The 19,413-nt window shown below is 39.2% G+C and overlaps 1 protein-coding gene across 12 annotated transcripts in view; it reads right to left on the reverse strand.

Annotated features, from left to right (window-relative positions):
• rbfox3a (RNA binding fox-1 homolog 3a) overlaps positions 1-19,413 on the reverse strand; it is an 869,263-nt gene that overhangs the window by 7,793 nt on the left and 842,057 nt on the right. For 10 of the 12 annotated variants that reach the window (XM_044178308.1, XM_044178314.1, XM_044178304.1 and 7 more), the window contains 4 exons: positions 18,671-18,710; positions 18,500-18,564; positions 12,628-12,706; positions 6,753-8,924 (listed from right to left, as the gene is read on the reverse strand). In XM_044178308.1, coding sequence (XP_044034243.1) covers positions 8,880-8,924; positions 12,628-12,706; positions 18,500-18,564; positions 18,671-18,710 — 229 coding nt within the window. In that variant the 3' untranslated portion in view covers positions 6,753-8,879. Of the gene's footprint in view, positions 1-6,752; positions 8,925-12,627; positions 12,707-14,150; positions 14,190-18,499; positions 18,565-18,670; positions 18,711-19,413 lie in introns of those variants that run through there. The other 2 variants (XR_006375924.1, XM_044178310.1) reach the window with 2 other exon arrangements.

Consider the following 19,413-nt stretch of genomic DNA (forward strand, 5'->3'; position numbering starts at 1 on the left):
AGAGAGAGAGAGACAGAACGTGTGCGGTTGCACCGCTGAGTCACCAATCACAGCCAATAACAACGTCCTCTCGTCTTAACTCAATGGGCCTGCTCCCTCCCAGATGCATTTTTATACCAGGGCCGCTGCAGAAACGGAGCCTCAGAGGGAAAAGGAGGGAAGGTGAGATGGGGGGAAGGAAGCAGAGAGCAGGGACTGAGTGGAGAGGTAGTGCTGGGGCTGAGGTATATACACTCGGATACCTCGGAGGATGCAGAGTAGAACCTAGCTGAGAGCTGAGTGGGGTGACGAATATATTAATCACTTTGGGCAAATACCTCCTGCAGACGTTACGGAGGTATTTTGAAGTTCTCCCCTACCACCAGCAACCTCCACTGTACCCTCCCCTCCAACTCCACAAAGATCCCTACAGTCTTCCCCTCACTTCTCTGTCACTTCCTAGTATGTGAGTTGAAGTGTGTGTGTGTGTGTGTGTGTGCATGACATTCGAAGCTCGAACTCCTCAATTAAAGAATAACAGAGAGAAAGAGCTTTACAGGTGAGAGATGAGGCAGGCTCATCAGTGAAAATGAGAAAGTCACATATAGAGGAAAACTTAACAAAGAAAGTTTTCAAAGATTTATCAAATAGTCTGAATAAACCACTTATCAAACAATTAGATTTTACATTACTGATATTACAATTACATTATTAGAACAAATACAAAAAAAACAAAAACAAAACAATCACACAGAGCAAGTGTTTAAATTAGAACTGCACAGCATTTGTTTGGTTATTTTTTCATATAAAACATTGATCTCTAAAAATCCCTTGACATGTAAACCCATGACTTTGAAACAGTAGGAGAGCACACATTTTAAAAGCCTGAGTCTGTAGTGAACAGACATGAAAAGCACTCTGGAGATTGATGATGCAGTTCTTCTCACATCTGCAACTCAACTCTGCTTCTGCTTGGAACATTGCTGTGATGAGTCCTACTATTGCTTTATGAAAAATACGTGGCCTTTAAATTGGCTCCCCTGTGGCTCCTTTGATAGATTGTGGATCACAAAGGTACAACTAACACTGAGCATGCGTGTGTGTGTGTATTTACTGTGTATATATATATATATATATATATATATATATATATAGAGAGAGAGAGAGAGAGAGAGAAGACAGTGGACAAAATAACTTAAAAAATGTAGTAGCTAGTAAGAAGGGCTGCATTCTGTCTTTAGAACTCTTTTAAACCCCAGTCAGATCAGAAACTTGCACTGCGAGGTTCATTCAGTTGTCTTTGCGAAATACGTGGTGTATGGAGTTTGGTTATATAGTGACTACTTGTGGCTGTTCAAACAAGAAATATATTTGTATTGACTGCTCTCTCAGGATGACTGTAGACCATGCATGCTGCATCTCCTTTGTGGAAGAGTAGATTTTCGAGCACAGCAGGGTTATATAAAAGTGGATGTGTGGTGTCGCACAGCTAATTTGATAGCTTTCTCCATTTTGTGGTTTGGGTTTGCCAAAGTTGAACTCTATGAGAAAACTGCACAGATTTAGTTTGCTTCTGCGAGTGAATTCCTCATTCACTTACTACGGGACATGAGTGATGGGTCAAAAGTTGAATAGAATGGTTAAATTCACTTGGAAGTTCAGTACAGAATTGCAAAAATACAAACAAAGAAAAAGGGATGCAGTGGTGGGCAGCCAGCTGTGGAGAAATGACAATGATGATGAAAGAGAAGATCATTTTTGCAGTTTCTGAGATTCCCTTTTTTGTATGACGCTTGACTCCAAGATTACAGGTAAAGACAAAAGTGAAGTGCAGCTTGGCAGAGACTGTCCTTCTCTAAAAAACAACAGCATCATTTTGTTCAAATGCATAAAAATGACCTATGAAAAGTGACGTTTTTCTGGATTTAGACACTGGACATTGCTGTTAATTTCCTGTTTCTTACAAACAGTCACTGTTGGTTTCTTTTAACCATGACCACGATCGTTTACTAACCAAAACCAAGTAGTACCGTAACGAAGTTTCCCTAACCCTAACAAAGTAATTGATTTTAACCTAAACCGATGATCTGTCCTAACCCAAAACCTAACCCAGTAACCTTTGTGCCTGAAACTAACCAAACAACCATAGTTGTTTAAAGATTAGGTGGTTTTAATGGTTTTGGAAGGCACCGACAAAATCCTACACCTGACAAAGTCATGTAAATTGTTGAAGAAAGTGGTAGATGGGGATGCTTATCTACACAATTCTTCCTAATGAGCAAGCCATGTGCCATGCTGAGTGTTGTCACGTCCACAGTGACAAGCGAGACGTGGCGTAATGGTGTTGTACAATTTGCTTGCTTCCACTGCATCTTTACCGTTGTGTCTTGCCTGTTGGTTAGCTTACTCCTTTCTGATGCAGATTGTTCTTGAGGTAAGCTGTCAGCATTTTACAGACTGTTTTACCTACATCATTTTGTAGATTTCTATTTTGTGCTTCTATATGTCTTCTTTTGATTCCTGGTAGTTGCTTTGTGTTGCTCACTTAAAAGTAGTGATTGTCAGATTGCCTTAAACTGAAATTCTGGTTCTGCAAATATATACATAAACGTCTCTGTGGACCTACACAGCGGAGAGTGTTAATGGTAACCATAGGCAGAGGAGCCAATGTGCACATCTTACACATATCAGCTGCAAGTTGTGTGGTCAACCAGCTCATTGGTTGATCCAACTATATCCAGAAGTGGGTTCGAAACGGAGATGAAAAAAAAGTAAAAGTTGGTCATACAAGTATCAATGAAATGGCCATGCAAATTTCTCTGAACAACCCCAATGTATGTTCATCTATGTGCAGCCTAGAAAACATGTTCCAACATTTAGACAGCTGACATACTGTATACTGCTGTTCAAATTCTGCTTCAAGTTGTGGTGACTGCTAACTCACTTTGAAGTCTCTGCATAGGTGAATTTTTGGTTATATTGTCCACCCCTTGTATGTCAGTGTTGAGAGATAAAAAAAGAGAAGTCAGGCAAAGAAAAATGCAGAGTCAACCATTTTGTATTTGGATCGTGGCCCATGGTGCCATCTTACAGATGAGTGCATTAACAGAGCCAATTAAAATGCTCGACAGGGACTTTCATCACGTCCATTGCCAAAGAACTAAGATTGTGAAACTGCCTTAAACTCATAGCTGAAAGCTCTGGACAACCCCCAAAACAACTGTGTTGTTAACTAACACAGAGGAAACAGTGGGCTTCTGCTCTGTGCAACATGAAATGAGCTAATGATGCTACATGATGATTCATGTCCAGTGAAAAAGGATGGAGAGATGGGTAAAATATGGAAAGAATTTGATGTAATATTTAAAAATGTAATTTTTTGAAGGCTTTTTACTTATTTTTGTGTGGATAGAGGGAAAAGAGAAAGTTGTTGCACTCACTCCACTACTGTATCTTTGTTTCACATTAATGACAACCTTGAATATTGTTTTTTTGGCTGGCTGCTTCATCACTCAGAACAGGCGTTGTGTTTTAGTGATGTCATAAAACCAAGAAAAAGACTGAGCATTTTCCCAACTGAAACAAGCTCAAATAAACAGAAGATAAAAAAAGTGAAAGGGTCTTGCCCGAGAGCTGGGAGACATATAGGTTATTTAGGAAACATTGCTATAGACAGTAGTAGGCCCATGGCTTAACAAAACACACCTTACACAGTAATGTGACCAAAGACACATAGAAAGACAAAATTGATCTAAACAAAAACAGAGTTAAAGCTTTTTCTTGTCATATAAAATGTTGCCATTGTCTAACCCCTAACCACTGATATATAGGCATACAAAAGGAAGAACATATCATTTTTTCTCTTTTGATATATATTTTTTTCTTCTGTAGTATATTAACCTAATGTAAATATCACTGTAAATAATAGACAAATACTACACTATTACACTTTCTAAGACACACAAATACTGGCAAATGAGTCTCACAACCTTAAGAGAAACATACATTTAAATTAACAATAACAAATTGTAAAGTGCATAGAAGAGCGAGGGATAAAAGAAAACACAAATACCAGATCTTTGTTTACATTACTGGTTATGAAAAGCAGTCGATATCCCATCACCACTGAAAGTACATTCTACTCTATAGAATATATAAGCAGGTTCTGTGTATAAGAGTGCATATCTTTACAAGCTTCTAATGTAAAATGAAGAATCAATGTTGTCAAGTATTAAGCTTTGCCGCAACCATTTTGCCACCTACTAGACCTTAAAGGAGAAGGTAGACATTCTATTTTTTTTAACTGTCAACAAATTCATGGCTAGATTAACCTGCCATGGGGGCCCATGGCAAAATTGAGCTGTTGGGCCCCTTTTAACCCCCCCATTCCTCCCACATTTATATAGGAATATGAAACATACAAACACAGGATTTGGGCACAGAGAGGACCTGTCAAGATCAGATAATGAAGCAGGACCTTAAGTGACTTATCATGTCATTATATATTGCTCTAGTAATGCCTATTTCTAAACAAATTTTCACTAGTCTAAACCAAAATACTTTCTGACTTCCCTAACCTTTCAGTGACACTCCAATTGTTTCCTTCTGAAAATGTAAATATTTAAAAGTGACACCTAGTGCAATGATGTGGCTCAGTGATATGTTTTTTTAAATAGTTTTTGGACAACAATGGAGCTCTGTGGCGCAGAGGAATAAGATATATCAAGCATGTCAGTAGGATCAATTAATTGTTGGTTTTGGTCTTCTACTGGGATTTGTTGATAATAAGAAAAAGCCTTTCAATGCAATGAGTCTGAATACCATACAGGAAGGATTGTGGCAAACATGAAAATACAATGTAGCATGGCAGTAGCCCGTCTAACCACTGAGGGGAAACGAAGAGTGGGGAAGCTGTACTGAGTGCAGGGGCTTGTCTTAAAAGGCTGCAGACATGTTAGATTAATGCCACATTTTGTCTGTGTAAAGAAAAAAAGATGTGTAGTTAGACAGGGAGTGGGAGATTTGTCCAATCCATATTTACTGTAACAATGGCCTTATCCATGATGGAAACAGCAGGAGAACTAGAGGAAAGACAGTCTGCAGACAGACACAACAGTGACAGCAATAAACCAACTAGTGTGAAGGTGTATGTATGTGTGTGTGAGTCTGTCAGTCTGGTATATCTTCAAATGAGATCAGTGCTTATTGACTGAACTATCTTATCGCTAATCTTTGGGGTAAATTGCCTCGGTTGCTGCTTCTCTTCACACTCCCCTTTCTTCGTATGCTACTGACTCCCCTCTTTACGATCCCATCAGATAGAGCAGGCACAAATGCTATTTACTGGTGGAAGAGTTTGTGTGTGAGTGTGTATGTGTGGCTGGGAGAGAGGGAGTGAGATTGGTGGGTAACTGAATGTTTGGGTGTATTAGGGAGTGTTGCCTGAGTTGCTTTCAGCATATGTCTCCTAAGCTGTGCGGCATGATGAAAGCATGAAAATACAATGTAGCATGATGAAAGATAAAATGCACGTCACATCGACTTACACTGTTGAGTGTAAATAGCTAGCTAACGAATGATAACGTGATAATGTAACACAATAAAGTAGCCTGAGATGATCTAGATTTTCTGATATTAACACTGTGGAGTTTCTGGCCACTAGTGGTGCTATATAGCAACGTTTTGATGAGTGGGTTGCCATTTTATCTACTGAAATGGGCCCCTGTTACTTTATTAATACTGTCAGGTAGAAAGGTGGCAAGCTGCTAGCCAGAGCAATGAGATTTCAGATTTCAGCTTCAAAGCTGCAAAGAAAATTGATTTCCTTTGTGTGATTCTAATTTTGTTTTGCTAAACAATAAAGTATGTAGAGCTTGTGGTCACATGATTTGATTCTCCTATACCACACCTGTAATTTGTTCGTTTGGAGAGCAAAAATTGGATAACATTAGCTTTAAAACCATGTCAGTGGGCAGTAGCATGATAATCAAGTTAAATGTTCTAATGAATGATCCACACTACAATCTGGAAATAAAGAAGAGGCTGAAATGATCACGAAACATCTGAAAATGAATGTTTTTAATTAAAGTGTTCAAGTAAAGGGAAAATCACACTACAGACACCATCTACTCTTTGTTCTCTCTCACCCTCTGTGTTCACTGCCTGTCCCTTTCTCTGTGACTCCTCACTTGTTTCTTTCTCACAAAGTGTATTAAAAATAATTTAGTAAAATTATATACATCTTCTTTATTTCATCTTTGTGTTTGAGTTTGCATAATTTTGGATTTGAATTGTAGAAATGTGTCTCAAACTGTACATAAACATAAGCATAATATATTCACAATAAAACATTTATTACACTATAATTATGCTAGGTATTTGTGTTGTTGTTAAATTGAATAGAACATAAACAGTATATCTCTGTGGTAATTACATTGTTTGAATTGGATCAGGTCAGTTTTTGTTTGTGTTGAACAGCACAGGGACATAATGCTAATCCTATCCTGGCCACAGTGGGTAGTAACTGCTCTTCCTCTCTCATCTCCATCACCTTTTCTCTTTCTTTTTCTCTCAGTCTCCTCGTCTTGTCCTGTCTCTCTTCCCTTCCCAGCTGAGCTTTGATTTATGGAGTCTTTTAATTTTCATCTGTCTCAGTGAAGAAAGTAAACACAGGTCAATCGATATGTATATGCAAATGTTACCGGCCTTCGTTAAGATAATCTTGCAATGAAAATAAAAATATATATAGGGTACATATCTTTGCAGCACCAAATCAAAGTTATTTTTAGGCAATTATTTCACGACTTTTATTATATACACCTCAGAAAAAAAACAGAGGTCCGGACCTTGGTGACCTCAATGGTGGGTATGACCATGTTGTCTGTCTCGAAACTGTTTCCTCAAAGTGAAGACAGATGCCTGGAGACAGGGAGGAATCTATACTAAGCTACACTTTCATCAGAAACAACTGTTTCAGCCGTAGATCACTCTCAATGCAAACAATAAAAATCAAATAAAAGTGTTAAACAAAAGTTTACTCATGTATAAAATAAACGTAGATATAGATTTAGACAGTATTTAGGTTTTTTTTTTGCATTTTTGCCTTTATTGGACAGTCAATAATGAAGAGGCAAACAGGAAACAACTATTTTCAGGAATGAGTCTTTATCACATTAAAGGTGAATGACATTGAGTGGCCAATATCTGTTTTTCAGTAGCCGTTTCATTTATTTATTTAAATCTACAAGTATTTTAATAAGCTGGTCAACATACATGGGGAGATAATGTACAGTAATAGTAAATTTGATGAAACCTTTTGTATTGGAGTCAGAATTTCCTGAGTTGAATCTAATTCACCTGGTTGGGCCATTGCTTTGAATATCTGTGATGGGGGCTGTCACTCAGTATGCTTCTTTATTGATAATGCTGTCAGCCCTTGTGCTAATTGTACTGGACAGTAGTAGAAGAAGTGGTGCATTTAGTAGTGATTGGTTAGGACTTTCATGAGCATGATATCTGGCTGAATAGGGTGGAATGAAATGCAATTCAGTCTGATCATCAGGCTAGTGTAGACCAAACCAGAGCTAAAATGACAGTGAATATTGGACTTACATTCATCAGGTGGACACAAACACGACTCCAAATGAATGATGAATTTGTTGCTCTGTGTCTGCTGGATGTGAAAGTAGACAATTGTTATGGCTAACACTTTAGCCTGTGATATATGATGGCTGTATCCTTCAGCATGTTTTGATGATTTTCTGTCCCCTTGTGGCCAAAATGTGATTAATGCTTTAACATGAACATGGCATTAAAATGTGTTTATCAGTATTAAAAATAAATTCAAGATCATACTCTCCCATCTGTTCACTAAGAAGTCAAAAATATTTGTCAGTATTCCTCCATATGCATAAATAGCAAATGTGGGATTGTTACTTAGTATGTGCATGGCGTGAGGAGACATGAAACAGTGAGAAGCTGTGTGGAAATAATGTAATTTTCTCCTTTAAAGCTATTCAGCAGTAATGGGATACCTTCTGCCTCTGGCATTATGCCAACGATCAATGTACTCTAACACAGTGCTGCCCATTTTGCAATGGCTGCCATAGCTCTTGCTCCACACCCTGCTATACATCACTTCCCCGAGCATTCAGATTCAGTAATACATCACGCTCTTCCTTTTACCTTCTGGGTTTCATAATACATCACTTCCTTGTAGCCTTTTTGTTGCAGTTTCACCTCCTTTGGGCTGAACAGCTCTGAGTCCCCTTAAGTCAGTCTGAAACTCAGCTCCAGTTATTGGCTCACTTAGAATGGAGCCAGTTCTCGAAGGGGGTGGATTGGCTGTATCACTTACTTAATAAATCCAATTTGAAATTTGTTGCTCAAACTGGAATTGCTGAACATGAGTGCTATTAATGCATAGGGGGAAATGACTAATTGAAACAATGAAGGTAGGGAAATTAGATGGAATTAAAACTAGCGCAAAAGGCCACCCCAAAGGAACTGAGTTGCGGACCAAAAACACGGAAAAGAGTGAGAAGGAGGGAGACTAAAAGTTTCATATTTCAACTCTTTCCCCACTTTGTCCACATTGACTATTGTTGCCTTTTTCCACTACAGACATATAAATGCAAACACATTGAAGTCAACACAGAGTAACAAAATGTTCTTTTCCAAAATAAGTACATTACATCAATAAATGACAATGTGTACACTCTGTAAATGGGGAAGCAACTTGAAAATGATTCTTGCATTTCAGGGTCACATTTGCCATCTGGAAGCATTTTGTTTTTAGTTTTCCATGAAGAGGGTAAAGATGGTTATTTAGTGATTTCATTTGTTGCTGGTTTTTTTTGTCTGTTTTGCGGGGAAGGAAAGGGGGCGTGTGTCCCTCTTTTCTAGTAGGGAGTGAAGCGACTGCACCCTCCTCTGTAAAGGCTAGCCTGCAACATCAAAGATGAAAAAGCTCCAATCAGTATTCAGTATATAACCTTTGTTTGTAGTATTAATATTTAAGTTAACTGCTCTCTTTCCTCCAAAGAAACATTCCTCCCCTTTTCCACTTGTCTCTTGTTTAACTGAGAGTGATTTTGTGCATGAAGTAGTTAGGAAATTTGTAAAGTGAAAGAATGTGATTGGGTGCATGTGACTGCACGAGCATGGATTTATGAGTTAGATAGTTTTTCTTTTTGATACAGGGTACAAGGTTGATTTATTTATCATTTTACAACAGGGGTGTAAAACAAGATTTAGTTGCAGTTCCCGTTTTTGCTACTCACATAAAGTCATAGATACTACAACTTATATGACATGTCCATGAGTAAGGCGCTGAATCAGTGTTAATTCAATCTAATTCCTCCTGCGTAGCTGAATAGGGAAAACTGGACCTGTATCGCTCTCCATGTTCCAAGTACTGAGGCTCTGTTCAGACTAACCCTATCACCAGACAAGAAGGTCAATATTGGACAATTCTTAGAAACCATTTTTTCACGGCCAATGTTAATTTTTTCCACAATATTGATGATAATAAAATCAATGCAGCAGAACCAGAGATATTGTATGAATCTGGCACCTATATTACTTACAATGCAACTTGATCGCTGATGGAGATTTGATTGTGTTATGCCAGTAGCGCAAAATGTAGCCTGGAGCCTCCACTCCACACCTGCAGATTTTTTTTCATTTTCAAACTTCTAGTTTTCAGCCCCAACACTGACTCAAGTGACATGACTTCGCAGGGCTCCTTCTGGAGCAACAAAAGACTTTATACAACTTTTTTAACATATGCAGTAGTACTCCCCAACACCTGTAAACAGACTGATGTGTAAAATCTTTGGAATTCACCTTTAAGTTCAGGGATAGATCGTGGGTATGGCAAATAAACTATGGTTAAGGTATTGTTCTGACTAGGTAACTAAAAGATTTGGTTAAGGTTAGGGAAAGATCATGGTTACGGTTAAAAAAACATTCTAATTGTAGGTCTGTGATGGGACATGAACTCTGGTCTCCTGTAGGGTTGGGCCAATGAATGATGCCATCATCCATCACCGATGGCTGACAGCCGTCGACCACTGAGACCTCTACCATCGTAACATCGTGATTTTAAAGCCCTAGCCCCCCCTCCCCCGGGCGAGTAAAATCTCGTTACTGAAAGTGCAAAAAAAGCTTTGCGAGTAAAAAGCTAATAAGAGTAGTTTATCATTATGACTAGTATTTAAAATATTTTTTCTAATCATATGATCTGCTTAATGAGGTAACTTAAGCATAGTGTTGACCATTCCTGTTGCTGCTTTCAGACCGTGGTCAGGAAGCACAGGGTTTGTTTTCATCCAGGGCTGAAGTTGATGCTAACATCGGGGCTAACCACCTTCACTTTTACCCAGCAGCTGGGAAGCAAGACACGGGAACGTCTTGAGGAGCTGCAGCGTTTATTCATTGGCAGACTGTAACCTACACTGTACATTTACTGCCATTAGACAACTTCACTGCTAGCCTGTCCCTCTGCTCCGATGGCCAACACCTGTCTGCTCTGAGTGCAGTCACCGTCACTCTCTCTCTCTCTCTCACTCGCCCACACGCTCATTACGCACTGCCCTGTTCCTTAAAGGAGCCACGCTACTCTCATAACTAATAAGGAGGCAAAGTAAAGAAAGACCAGGTGAGGATGGGCTGTGAATGCCCCCCCACCCCCACCCCCCCCCCGACAACTGTGTCCATCCCAGTGTTTCACTGTGAACATCGTCATATGCCAGACATCGCCCAACCCTATTCTCCTGCATGAAAGTCTGACATGCCAAACCCTATCAACCACCCAAGCTCCACAGCCTTACTTTCCGCCCTCTCTACATATAGGACACACTGCTTCCAGCACTGACAATGAATGTTGGCATTGGACATAAATCGTGAGGTGCGGAATCCCAGTATGGATGAAATTTGTATGATACAAGACGGGTTCAGACAGACATTAGCACTGCATGAAATATACAGCCACCTCATTCATTTCAACCAGGCCCGTTTGTGGGACGGGGGGCAGGGGTGGCAATGCAGAGGGCTTCAGCTAAAAAAACCTCACCAACTCAGAGACTTGGTGACCCAGTCCTGCCCACAAAGCCTGCATCCAGATGTCTGACAAGTTTCCACAAGAGTAGGCCAACCTAGTCCAGAATAGCTCATCCTGTAAACAGTCACACAGGGGAGTTTGGCCTAAACTGAAAGAAGCGCTAATCAAAAATCATCTCATCTTTTCTCTCAATGTAAAAAATAGAATTTGGGACAAGAACCACACAAGGCACAATGAGTGGATTCATTAACATTTAAAATTTTGCTCATTTAGAGAAATTGTGGGTACTCTAACTCACTTATCCAACCTGTAATTCTATCTTTTTCAGTCTCATCATTATTACATAGATCTGACAAGTTTGGTCTTATTGAGTTTTGTTTGGGACTACAGTTCAGTATGTAAGGCATGATAAAGTTTGAGATTAATATGATTGAGTGTTGTTGTTTTTTTAGTTTTTTATTGAGAATCAAAATTAGTAGTGGGATATGGGAGGATGGGGAAAAAGGGAGGAGTAATTTGAAGAAAAAAGAGAAGAAAGTGTAAAGTAATAAGGAGGAAAACACAGGCCACTGTTTTAATTAAGTAAATGAAGAGGAAATAATGGTCGTAATTAATGAAGGCTTTTAGCTAGCAGCTGCACTAGGGGAGGAAGGGGGGTGTTTGGGGGACACATGGGGGAGGTGGTAGGACTTTCGATTTCCATCACCGCAAGCACGTCAGCACTTAGCATCAACCCTCAACTGTCTGGAGTCCAAGTTTGGTTTGCTACCAAGAACTTTAATTCTCCCTCTCCTTCTCCTGTTTTTCCTTCTTTTGCGGTCTATCTTTCTCTCTCTGTACTTTAATCTCCCATGGCATGTCGAAGCATGTACTAGATGGTCATTAATCTTTGGAGGAAGTCCCTACTCACACTCACAAAAGAAAACAAATTGTACTTTCTCTTTCTCCCACGTCTTCTGGGGTGCTCTGTTTCTTTCTTTAGAAGATTTTTTTTTTCATCTTTGATGTTAGCTGCAAAGCTAGCTAAAAACAAACATTAACCATTCGACTATCTCCCCTTGCAAAATTTGAAGAGACTGTTTCCTGTGAGAAGGAATTCTCAATTCTATCAATTGGATTTTGAGCAAGTAGCTTCAGGCCAATGAAAATGAATAGGGAGTTTGAGAATAGGGCATTGTCCTTTTTTCATTTACTGAAGTGGCAAAGATTCACATTATACATTAAAATCTCTCAGAGGGAAACACAACTCATAGGAACAACAAGTTGAAGAGTAAAAATAGGCTCTTTTATTGAAGACTGACTGCTAATAAAGCATGTCAGAAAATTATTTGATTTTAGTTAGTTATTTGCTGTTAGTAGTTCAGTTAGTTTAGTAATTCATATGAATAGTTCAGTTGACCTTTTCTGGTGTAAAATTGGTCTCCTGGAAAATTAAACATCCATGTGTTCAGGTACTGTGCTTTATAATATGTTATCAAAGACAACACTGTGAGGATGCTTCACCAGCCCCATGTCATCATGATACCTCATACAGTCTGGCACAATATTCAGACAGTCAGCAGCTAAGAAACAGGGAACAGACTCACCATAGTGCCCACGCTGTATGTGGCTGCAGGACCAATCGTATGGTGGTAGGGGTCTGCTGTTGTATAGACTCTGCCATAACTATAGATGAGAAAACAGGCAGAAACAGTATTTACTATGACAATACAGTAGAAAACTTAAGACCTACAGTAACTTCTCCAAGATGTTTGACAGACAAATGTAGCTAAACACAATCAACTTGCTAGTTGACCCATGGGCAAATTTGATCTGTGGGCTCCTATTGAACCCCCGCTACTCCCACTATCTTTGAATTGTGTGTGTATCTTGTTACCTTTAAGTACAGTTCAGGTACACACAGCAGCAAACAGCAGACTACACATGGTAGCATTATTATATTTTGCCCAGAACCCCCAGAAACCATTCAGTATTCCCATGCTGGAATACTATCTGCCCCAGGTTTGCTGTGTGTCAATTAGTTTCTGGTAATTTATTTAGACATATTTTTATAAAGGAATATGCACCATGGAGGCTTAACATCTAATGAAATAGTAATTGTTATAAAACTAGATCCAGCCTTGTGTCAAGGATCATGCATCCACAACCAATGTGGTAATACAGTTCTAGGTACGGTTCTGGGTGGAGTGATTACATCCCAAACAAAAGTTTGGTAATACTTTATATTAGGGTACACAACACATGAGAACAGACACAAGAACAGACCATATTTATTAAGTGTTATTAAGGGAGAATGACTACTCTTGTGATACTACCACCTTATAAGGCCAATGCTAAGCAAAGTATATTAAGATTGTAATTCATGTACAACAACTTCCTCACTTACCATCAATAAGCAGTAATTAGGAGGTTATTGAGGGAAAACTCTTAGTTAATGGCCTAGTAGTTGAAGTAGAATATGGTCATGCAGAATAAGATGCTTTAATAAGTGCTTTATAATGACTAATTAAGAGCCAACATGCTACTAATATGCACGCTAATGAGCAACTAGTTAATGGTGAATATGTGTACCCTAATATAAAGGGTTACCAAAAGTTTTAATGATATCAGTATTTATTTGAACAAGCTGTTATTTTAAATTTAGAGTTTTACATGAATGTTTTACATGAACTTGCGTTATCCTGCATTTACAGCTCTGCAGCTTTGGAGGAAGATTTAGAATGACATTTTGACTTATTCCCAAGACATAAAACTATATGGATTCTTTGAACCAGTACAAATCAAAGGGGAATTTAATCAGTTGGGAAATACTGTTAATTGTTTCCCCCTTCCCCAACTCCAGCCACCAGACATAAACCTTGTGCATGTTGGCTTTGATTGAATAGGCTTGATAATGGATAGGGAGTGCCAACCAACCACAATGAGTATGCATGAGACACATAAGGCATTGGGTCGTCGATTTTAACTGGGGTCCGGAGGAGAGATCTATAATCATTTCCCCTTCTCACTCACACTAAGGACAGGCCTATAGGATGAAAATGCAATCGATGTCTGCCTATAAATGTACGTTGTAAAGGTGAGAGTGTGTGATTGCAATGATTTGTTTTACCTGTTTCAATTTATGAGAAAATGGGGACGAGTGTTTTATCTTCCGGATGATGGGGGGGATTGCGATAAAAGTAACGTCAGCCAGAGAGGAAAAAGAGAGAGAAAGATAAGAAAATAAATGGGCAGAGTCATACGAGTAGTAGATGTCTGAAGGGAGGGAGAAATGAGATTATAAATAAAGAGTAAAATTAGAAAAAATGGGGAAACATTGCCGTCTTCTTCTTCACCTCCTTCTCTCCTCCTCTCTTCTATGTCCCCCCTTACTGTCATCTCCCCTGTATCTCTCTCTGTCTCATGAAGCTTATTTCCAGTCTTTTCACCAGCACTGACTTGGAACTAATCCCCTCCCTCAACGTCCCTCTCTTTTTTCATTCCACCCCTCCTTCCTTCTTTCTCTGATGCCACCAGACCACTTTATTTATATTCCTCTCTTCCTGTCTTGTTTGTTTATTCTCCTCTAAAAGTAAAGGGAAGCCAATGTAGGTCTGGAGGGCAAAGATAAGAGGCTGCAATACAATGTGTTAGACTATGTGTTACAGAGGGAGACCTAAGGAAAGGATGATAGTGGAGCATACATGGAGGGAGTAAGGAAGGAAGTAGGGGTAGTGTTTTAGGCTGCAGATAATTATTTTCATCAATGATCAATCGCTATTATGTTTTGATTAGTCTAGTGTCCAAAATACACGAATTGCTGGAATTAGCGCGACTCACTCTCTCTGGTTAAATGGTATATGATATATGTTCCTAAATAAATACAAATAAATGTCCATGAATCAGCTCAGAAATCATAGAACAAAGATGTTTTCTTCAGTATCAATAGTAATCCAGTGATTGTTGTCTGTTTCCATGGTTACAGTGCGAAGGGGAATTGCTCGTAGCTAATTCAATTCAATTCAATTTTATTTATATAGCGCCAATTCATAACAGAAGTTATCTCATTGCACTTTTCCTATAGAGCAGGTCTAGACCGTACTCTTTACCCAACAAATCCTACCATGAGCAAGCATTTGGCGACAGTGGCAAGGAAAAACTTCCTTTAAGAGGGCAGAAACCTTGGACAGAACCAGATTCACTGGTGGGCGGCCATCCGCCGCTGCCATGCCATGCTAATGCAGATAAAAACCTAGAACAGTAGAATAGTATTGCTGACAAGCTATTAGATGGCATTCTGAGTCATCACAATAAATGGCATGCCTAGCCTTTTTCCACCCATTGTTCCACCGTGGGGCCACTAACTATGTAGAACTTTCATGGATAGTGCTATGAAAACCTACATGAATATGAATATGTAACATATGTATCTATCGTCTTTTGTGTCATTTCAAAATGAATGGCCTTTCATAAAAATAATCCAGGTACAATACACAGCAGAGTATACAATTGAAAATAGAGTATCTCCAGGGGTGTGGGTGTTTAAGGGTTGTTTCAGTGCTAGTGCTATTTGAGAAATGATGGAAGACAGGCAAGGTGAATTTGATGGTCAGTCCTGATGACCTTTTCTTCCTTTTACCTGGTCTCAAGTGTAGACAGTGGTTGTCTGGTGTGTGTGTATGTCTGTGTATGTGTGTGTGTGTGTGTGTGTGTGCACTCTAAGGAGACAGAATAGAATCTCTCAGTCCCCAGCCCATCCACTCTGTATAAGACCTCTCTTATCCCACAATAAATAACTACCCCCCTCCCCAGCCTCTGTCCCATCTCCTCTCAACTCCACCTCACTGCCTGGGCTTCCCTTTGAATCAGGATAGCTTAAAAATAGAATGAGATAGACACAGTATAAAAGATGAAATGGGGAGAGGGAGTGGCGAGGGATGTACTACACATCAGCCAAGGAAGAAGAACAAATAAGGATAAGAGTGAGAAAGAGGGAATGCATGAGAAAATTAAAGAAAGAAAGGGAATGAAATAAGTCTTGTGGAAAGAGACGTGCCCCCTCACCGGCTCTGCTCTTCTCCTCTGTTCTGTTCATAATTTTCCCGAGCACGCCGCTCGCTCCTTTCCTCTGATAAATCTTACATTATCGGGGGCCTACAGGCTCCTGCTGTGGCTGTTTCTTATCGGGCCTGACTTGCTCAATCTCAATCAAGATTAGCTCCCCAAGCACCTTCATACACACACACCTAGACAGCAGTAGGTGTCGCAGGTGCGCATAACACTCACACACACACACATACATGTCACTTTTGATCTTGTGGACTCACAAGCAGACTGCAGGCTCCCAGAGGGCTGAGGACAGCTGCACAGGGAGAAGAGCAGCAGTCCTGGGCAGGGGCAGGGAAGGTACGGGACAAGGCCCCAACGTCCAGGGATCAGAGGTGAGGGGGTGACAGGGAGCTCCAAGGGGAATGACAATTGAAAGATGGAGTGGATCAAACTGCTCTCTCCTGCCTCTGCTGTCTTTTGCTCTGTGTACACATACTTTTACACAGCGCCATGGCAGGATGTTTAATTGTCTTTAGTTCTGGTCATCATCTCTCTAAGTGAGCATCCATGGAGATTGTGGGCTGTATACAGTATGACAACATCTACTCCTGCTGCATGTATCACAAAGCGAGATTAGTGGCATAGCCAGCTATCTTTGGGCTATATCGAGTTTTCCCGTATCACAAAGCTGGCTCACTGTTAACCGGGGTAGATCACCATGGTAACCTGGTGATGCAGGGCTAACATGCTCCAGAGCAGGTCAACCTCAGAGGATCAGATCGAAACTCGAACAAACAACAACTCGACTACTGACAAATTCGATCAATCAATAAGAAAATTGATTCATCATTCCTACAGGATCCCAACATCGACAAAAGTACTGACTTTACAAAAAAGTGTCAAATAATAAAGAGCATTAGAGACATTTTATAGATCAGTAAAATCATTTGCTTTCCATGATTGTTATATCAGATAGAAGAAACATTTTTTTGAACAACCATATGTCCATTCAGGGTTTAAAACATGACTTCTAACAGAGTACATTAATAGTCTAATACATGGTGATAATAGTTACATAGCACACTGTTAATTAGATAAATGCTAATTAAAGCTAGAATTAATACAACATTTCGGTGAGATACGTTTTCTTATCAGGCATTCATTTATTTTTTTGACTATTTGTACTTTTCCTGTCTGCACCAAAATGTCACTATGGAAAATAATAATAATAATAAATAATAATAATTCTCCATTCTAGACTGGTTAACATGTTGACATGTTCCTACTGTTTCTACAACTTCTTATTCTACTGTGGTTGTGTAATTATTACTATCAACAGGTAACACTCATCTAATTTCATACTATGAACTCTGCATGTTTCACATGAACATGCTCATGCTCAGACTGGAAAAGCCCAGAGTAAACTGAGCCAGTTGATAACCAGCTTCATGATACCAGTTATCCAGGATCACCAATGTTAAGCTCAATGAAGCCAATTAGCTAATTTGAGCCAGATTAAGTTGAACTTGCTGCCCCTGCTGTACCTGTGATACTTGTTTTCATTTTTACATTTTTAAATCAATGAATGAACTGGAGTTTGAAATATGAACATTCAGAACATGCTAATTTCTTAACAGTTTTAAGGTGACTTTATACTACCAGGTTATAGTCAATGGTAAACTAAAATATGTTTATATGCAGAAAATATTTGCCAGTAACCGGTTAGAGTGATGTTTTCAACTGGTAAACATTTTACCGACATAAAGATTTTTGTTGAGGCCATACATCAAAGTTGTATCAAAGTGCTGTAAATTATATAAGGACAGGAGAAGATCTGTCGAATAGTAATTCAACACTATCAACAAGGTCAGAAAACTGTGCACTGCTCAGGAGTTGAAAATGCTAATCATCAAGCTTTTTTGCCACTGGGCTCTTAGTGATGCTTTTAACACAGTTAAGACCATACAATACTACTAGACAGACTGAAAAACTGGGCTGGACAGCTATGCCTTTGGTCGGACCAACATGACTTGTGGACTTTCCTTAATGCTCAGTCCTCTCCTCCTCTTTGGCCTCTATTACTTATTGCCTATGTGCTTCCATTAGGTCAAATTATATATAAAAAACAATAAAATGAAGCTGCTGCTATTCCTGCAAGTGCAATTATTCTGTGAGTGATCTACATAACATCATCACATTCAGTATCGGCTTTCACTTCTTTTAGTGAGTTGAAAAGAAACTTTTTTTAAACTGAGCTACTGTCCATCAAAATGCCTTTGCACATCTCTGGTGAGGTTTTAAGGCAGGTAAGAGATACATACAGCGTGTTTTGAGAAATGTTGAATGTAAATAAAATCATGATTATTTACAATGAAACCTTAACAGAGTACCTTCGAATGACCCTCAGAAGGAAAAAGGAAACCAACATACCTGTCACTGTACGCAGCTGCAGCAGTACCAGCTGGTTGGGCATATCGGTAAGCGGCATACCCTCCCTGAGCAGAGACAGATGAATGCAATATCACCTCAAATTAGGAACACAAGAGCATCACCACATTATTTTCTTGACTGATCATAGTGAATAACTAGATTTTGACTTACATATATTTCTGCCCCATAAAAGCCATCCTGGTAGACCACACTGTTGACAGAGGATATCAAACATTAAAGAGACAGTTCACCCCAAAATTAAAAATACATACTATATTTTACCTGTAGTGTTATTTATCCATCTAGACCTTGCTGTGAGCAGTTTCATGTAGGAACTATCAGTATTAAGAAAATAGTTCCTACATGAAACTGCTCACAAAAAATCTGTGGATTATCTTGTGAAAGTAGGTCATGATTTCTGGAGAGAGAACATTGCTGTTGAGTTTTTCAAATACATTTTTTGGCGCTTTGCGCAACACAAGCCGAGTGCCATATAGTCCCATTATATTCAACAAATGCAGACATCTCTACTGCCGATATCTCCAAAACTTGGCAACTCACACCAAAAAAATCTAGATGGACAAATAGCACCACAGGTAAGAGGAAAAACGTATTTTTGATTTTGGGGTGAACTTTTCCCTTTTTTTGGCATTGAAGTAAAATGAAAGGGTGATATGGCGTTTTAGTTAAGAATTTCTTAACTATAGAAATACAAGTACAATATGAATGTCCTGTCTGTCCTGACATTGTGTGGGTGGAATTTCACTTCACCTAAAATGTAATGCGCAGGAGATTCAGTTGGTGTTTGTGTAAGTCTAGAGAGAGAGCTCTACCAGATATTATTACAAGCTAATACCGACAACGCCACCTTGGGACTTTCACCCAAAGAATATACAGTAAGTACTGTATCAGAA

This window comes from Siniperca chuatsi, linkage group LG20, assembly GCF_020085105.1.
Source record: "Siniperca chuatsi isolate FFG_IHB_CAS linkage group LG20, ASM2008510v1, whole genome shotgun sequence".
Taxonomy (NCBI): domain Eukaryota; kingdom Metazoa; phylum Chordata; class Actinopteri; order Centrarchiformes; family Sinipercidae; genus Siniperca; species Siniperca chuatsi.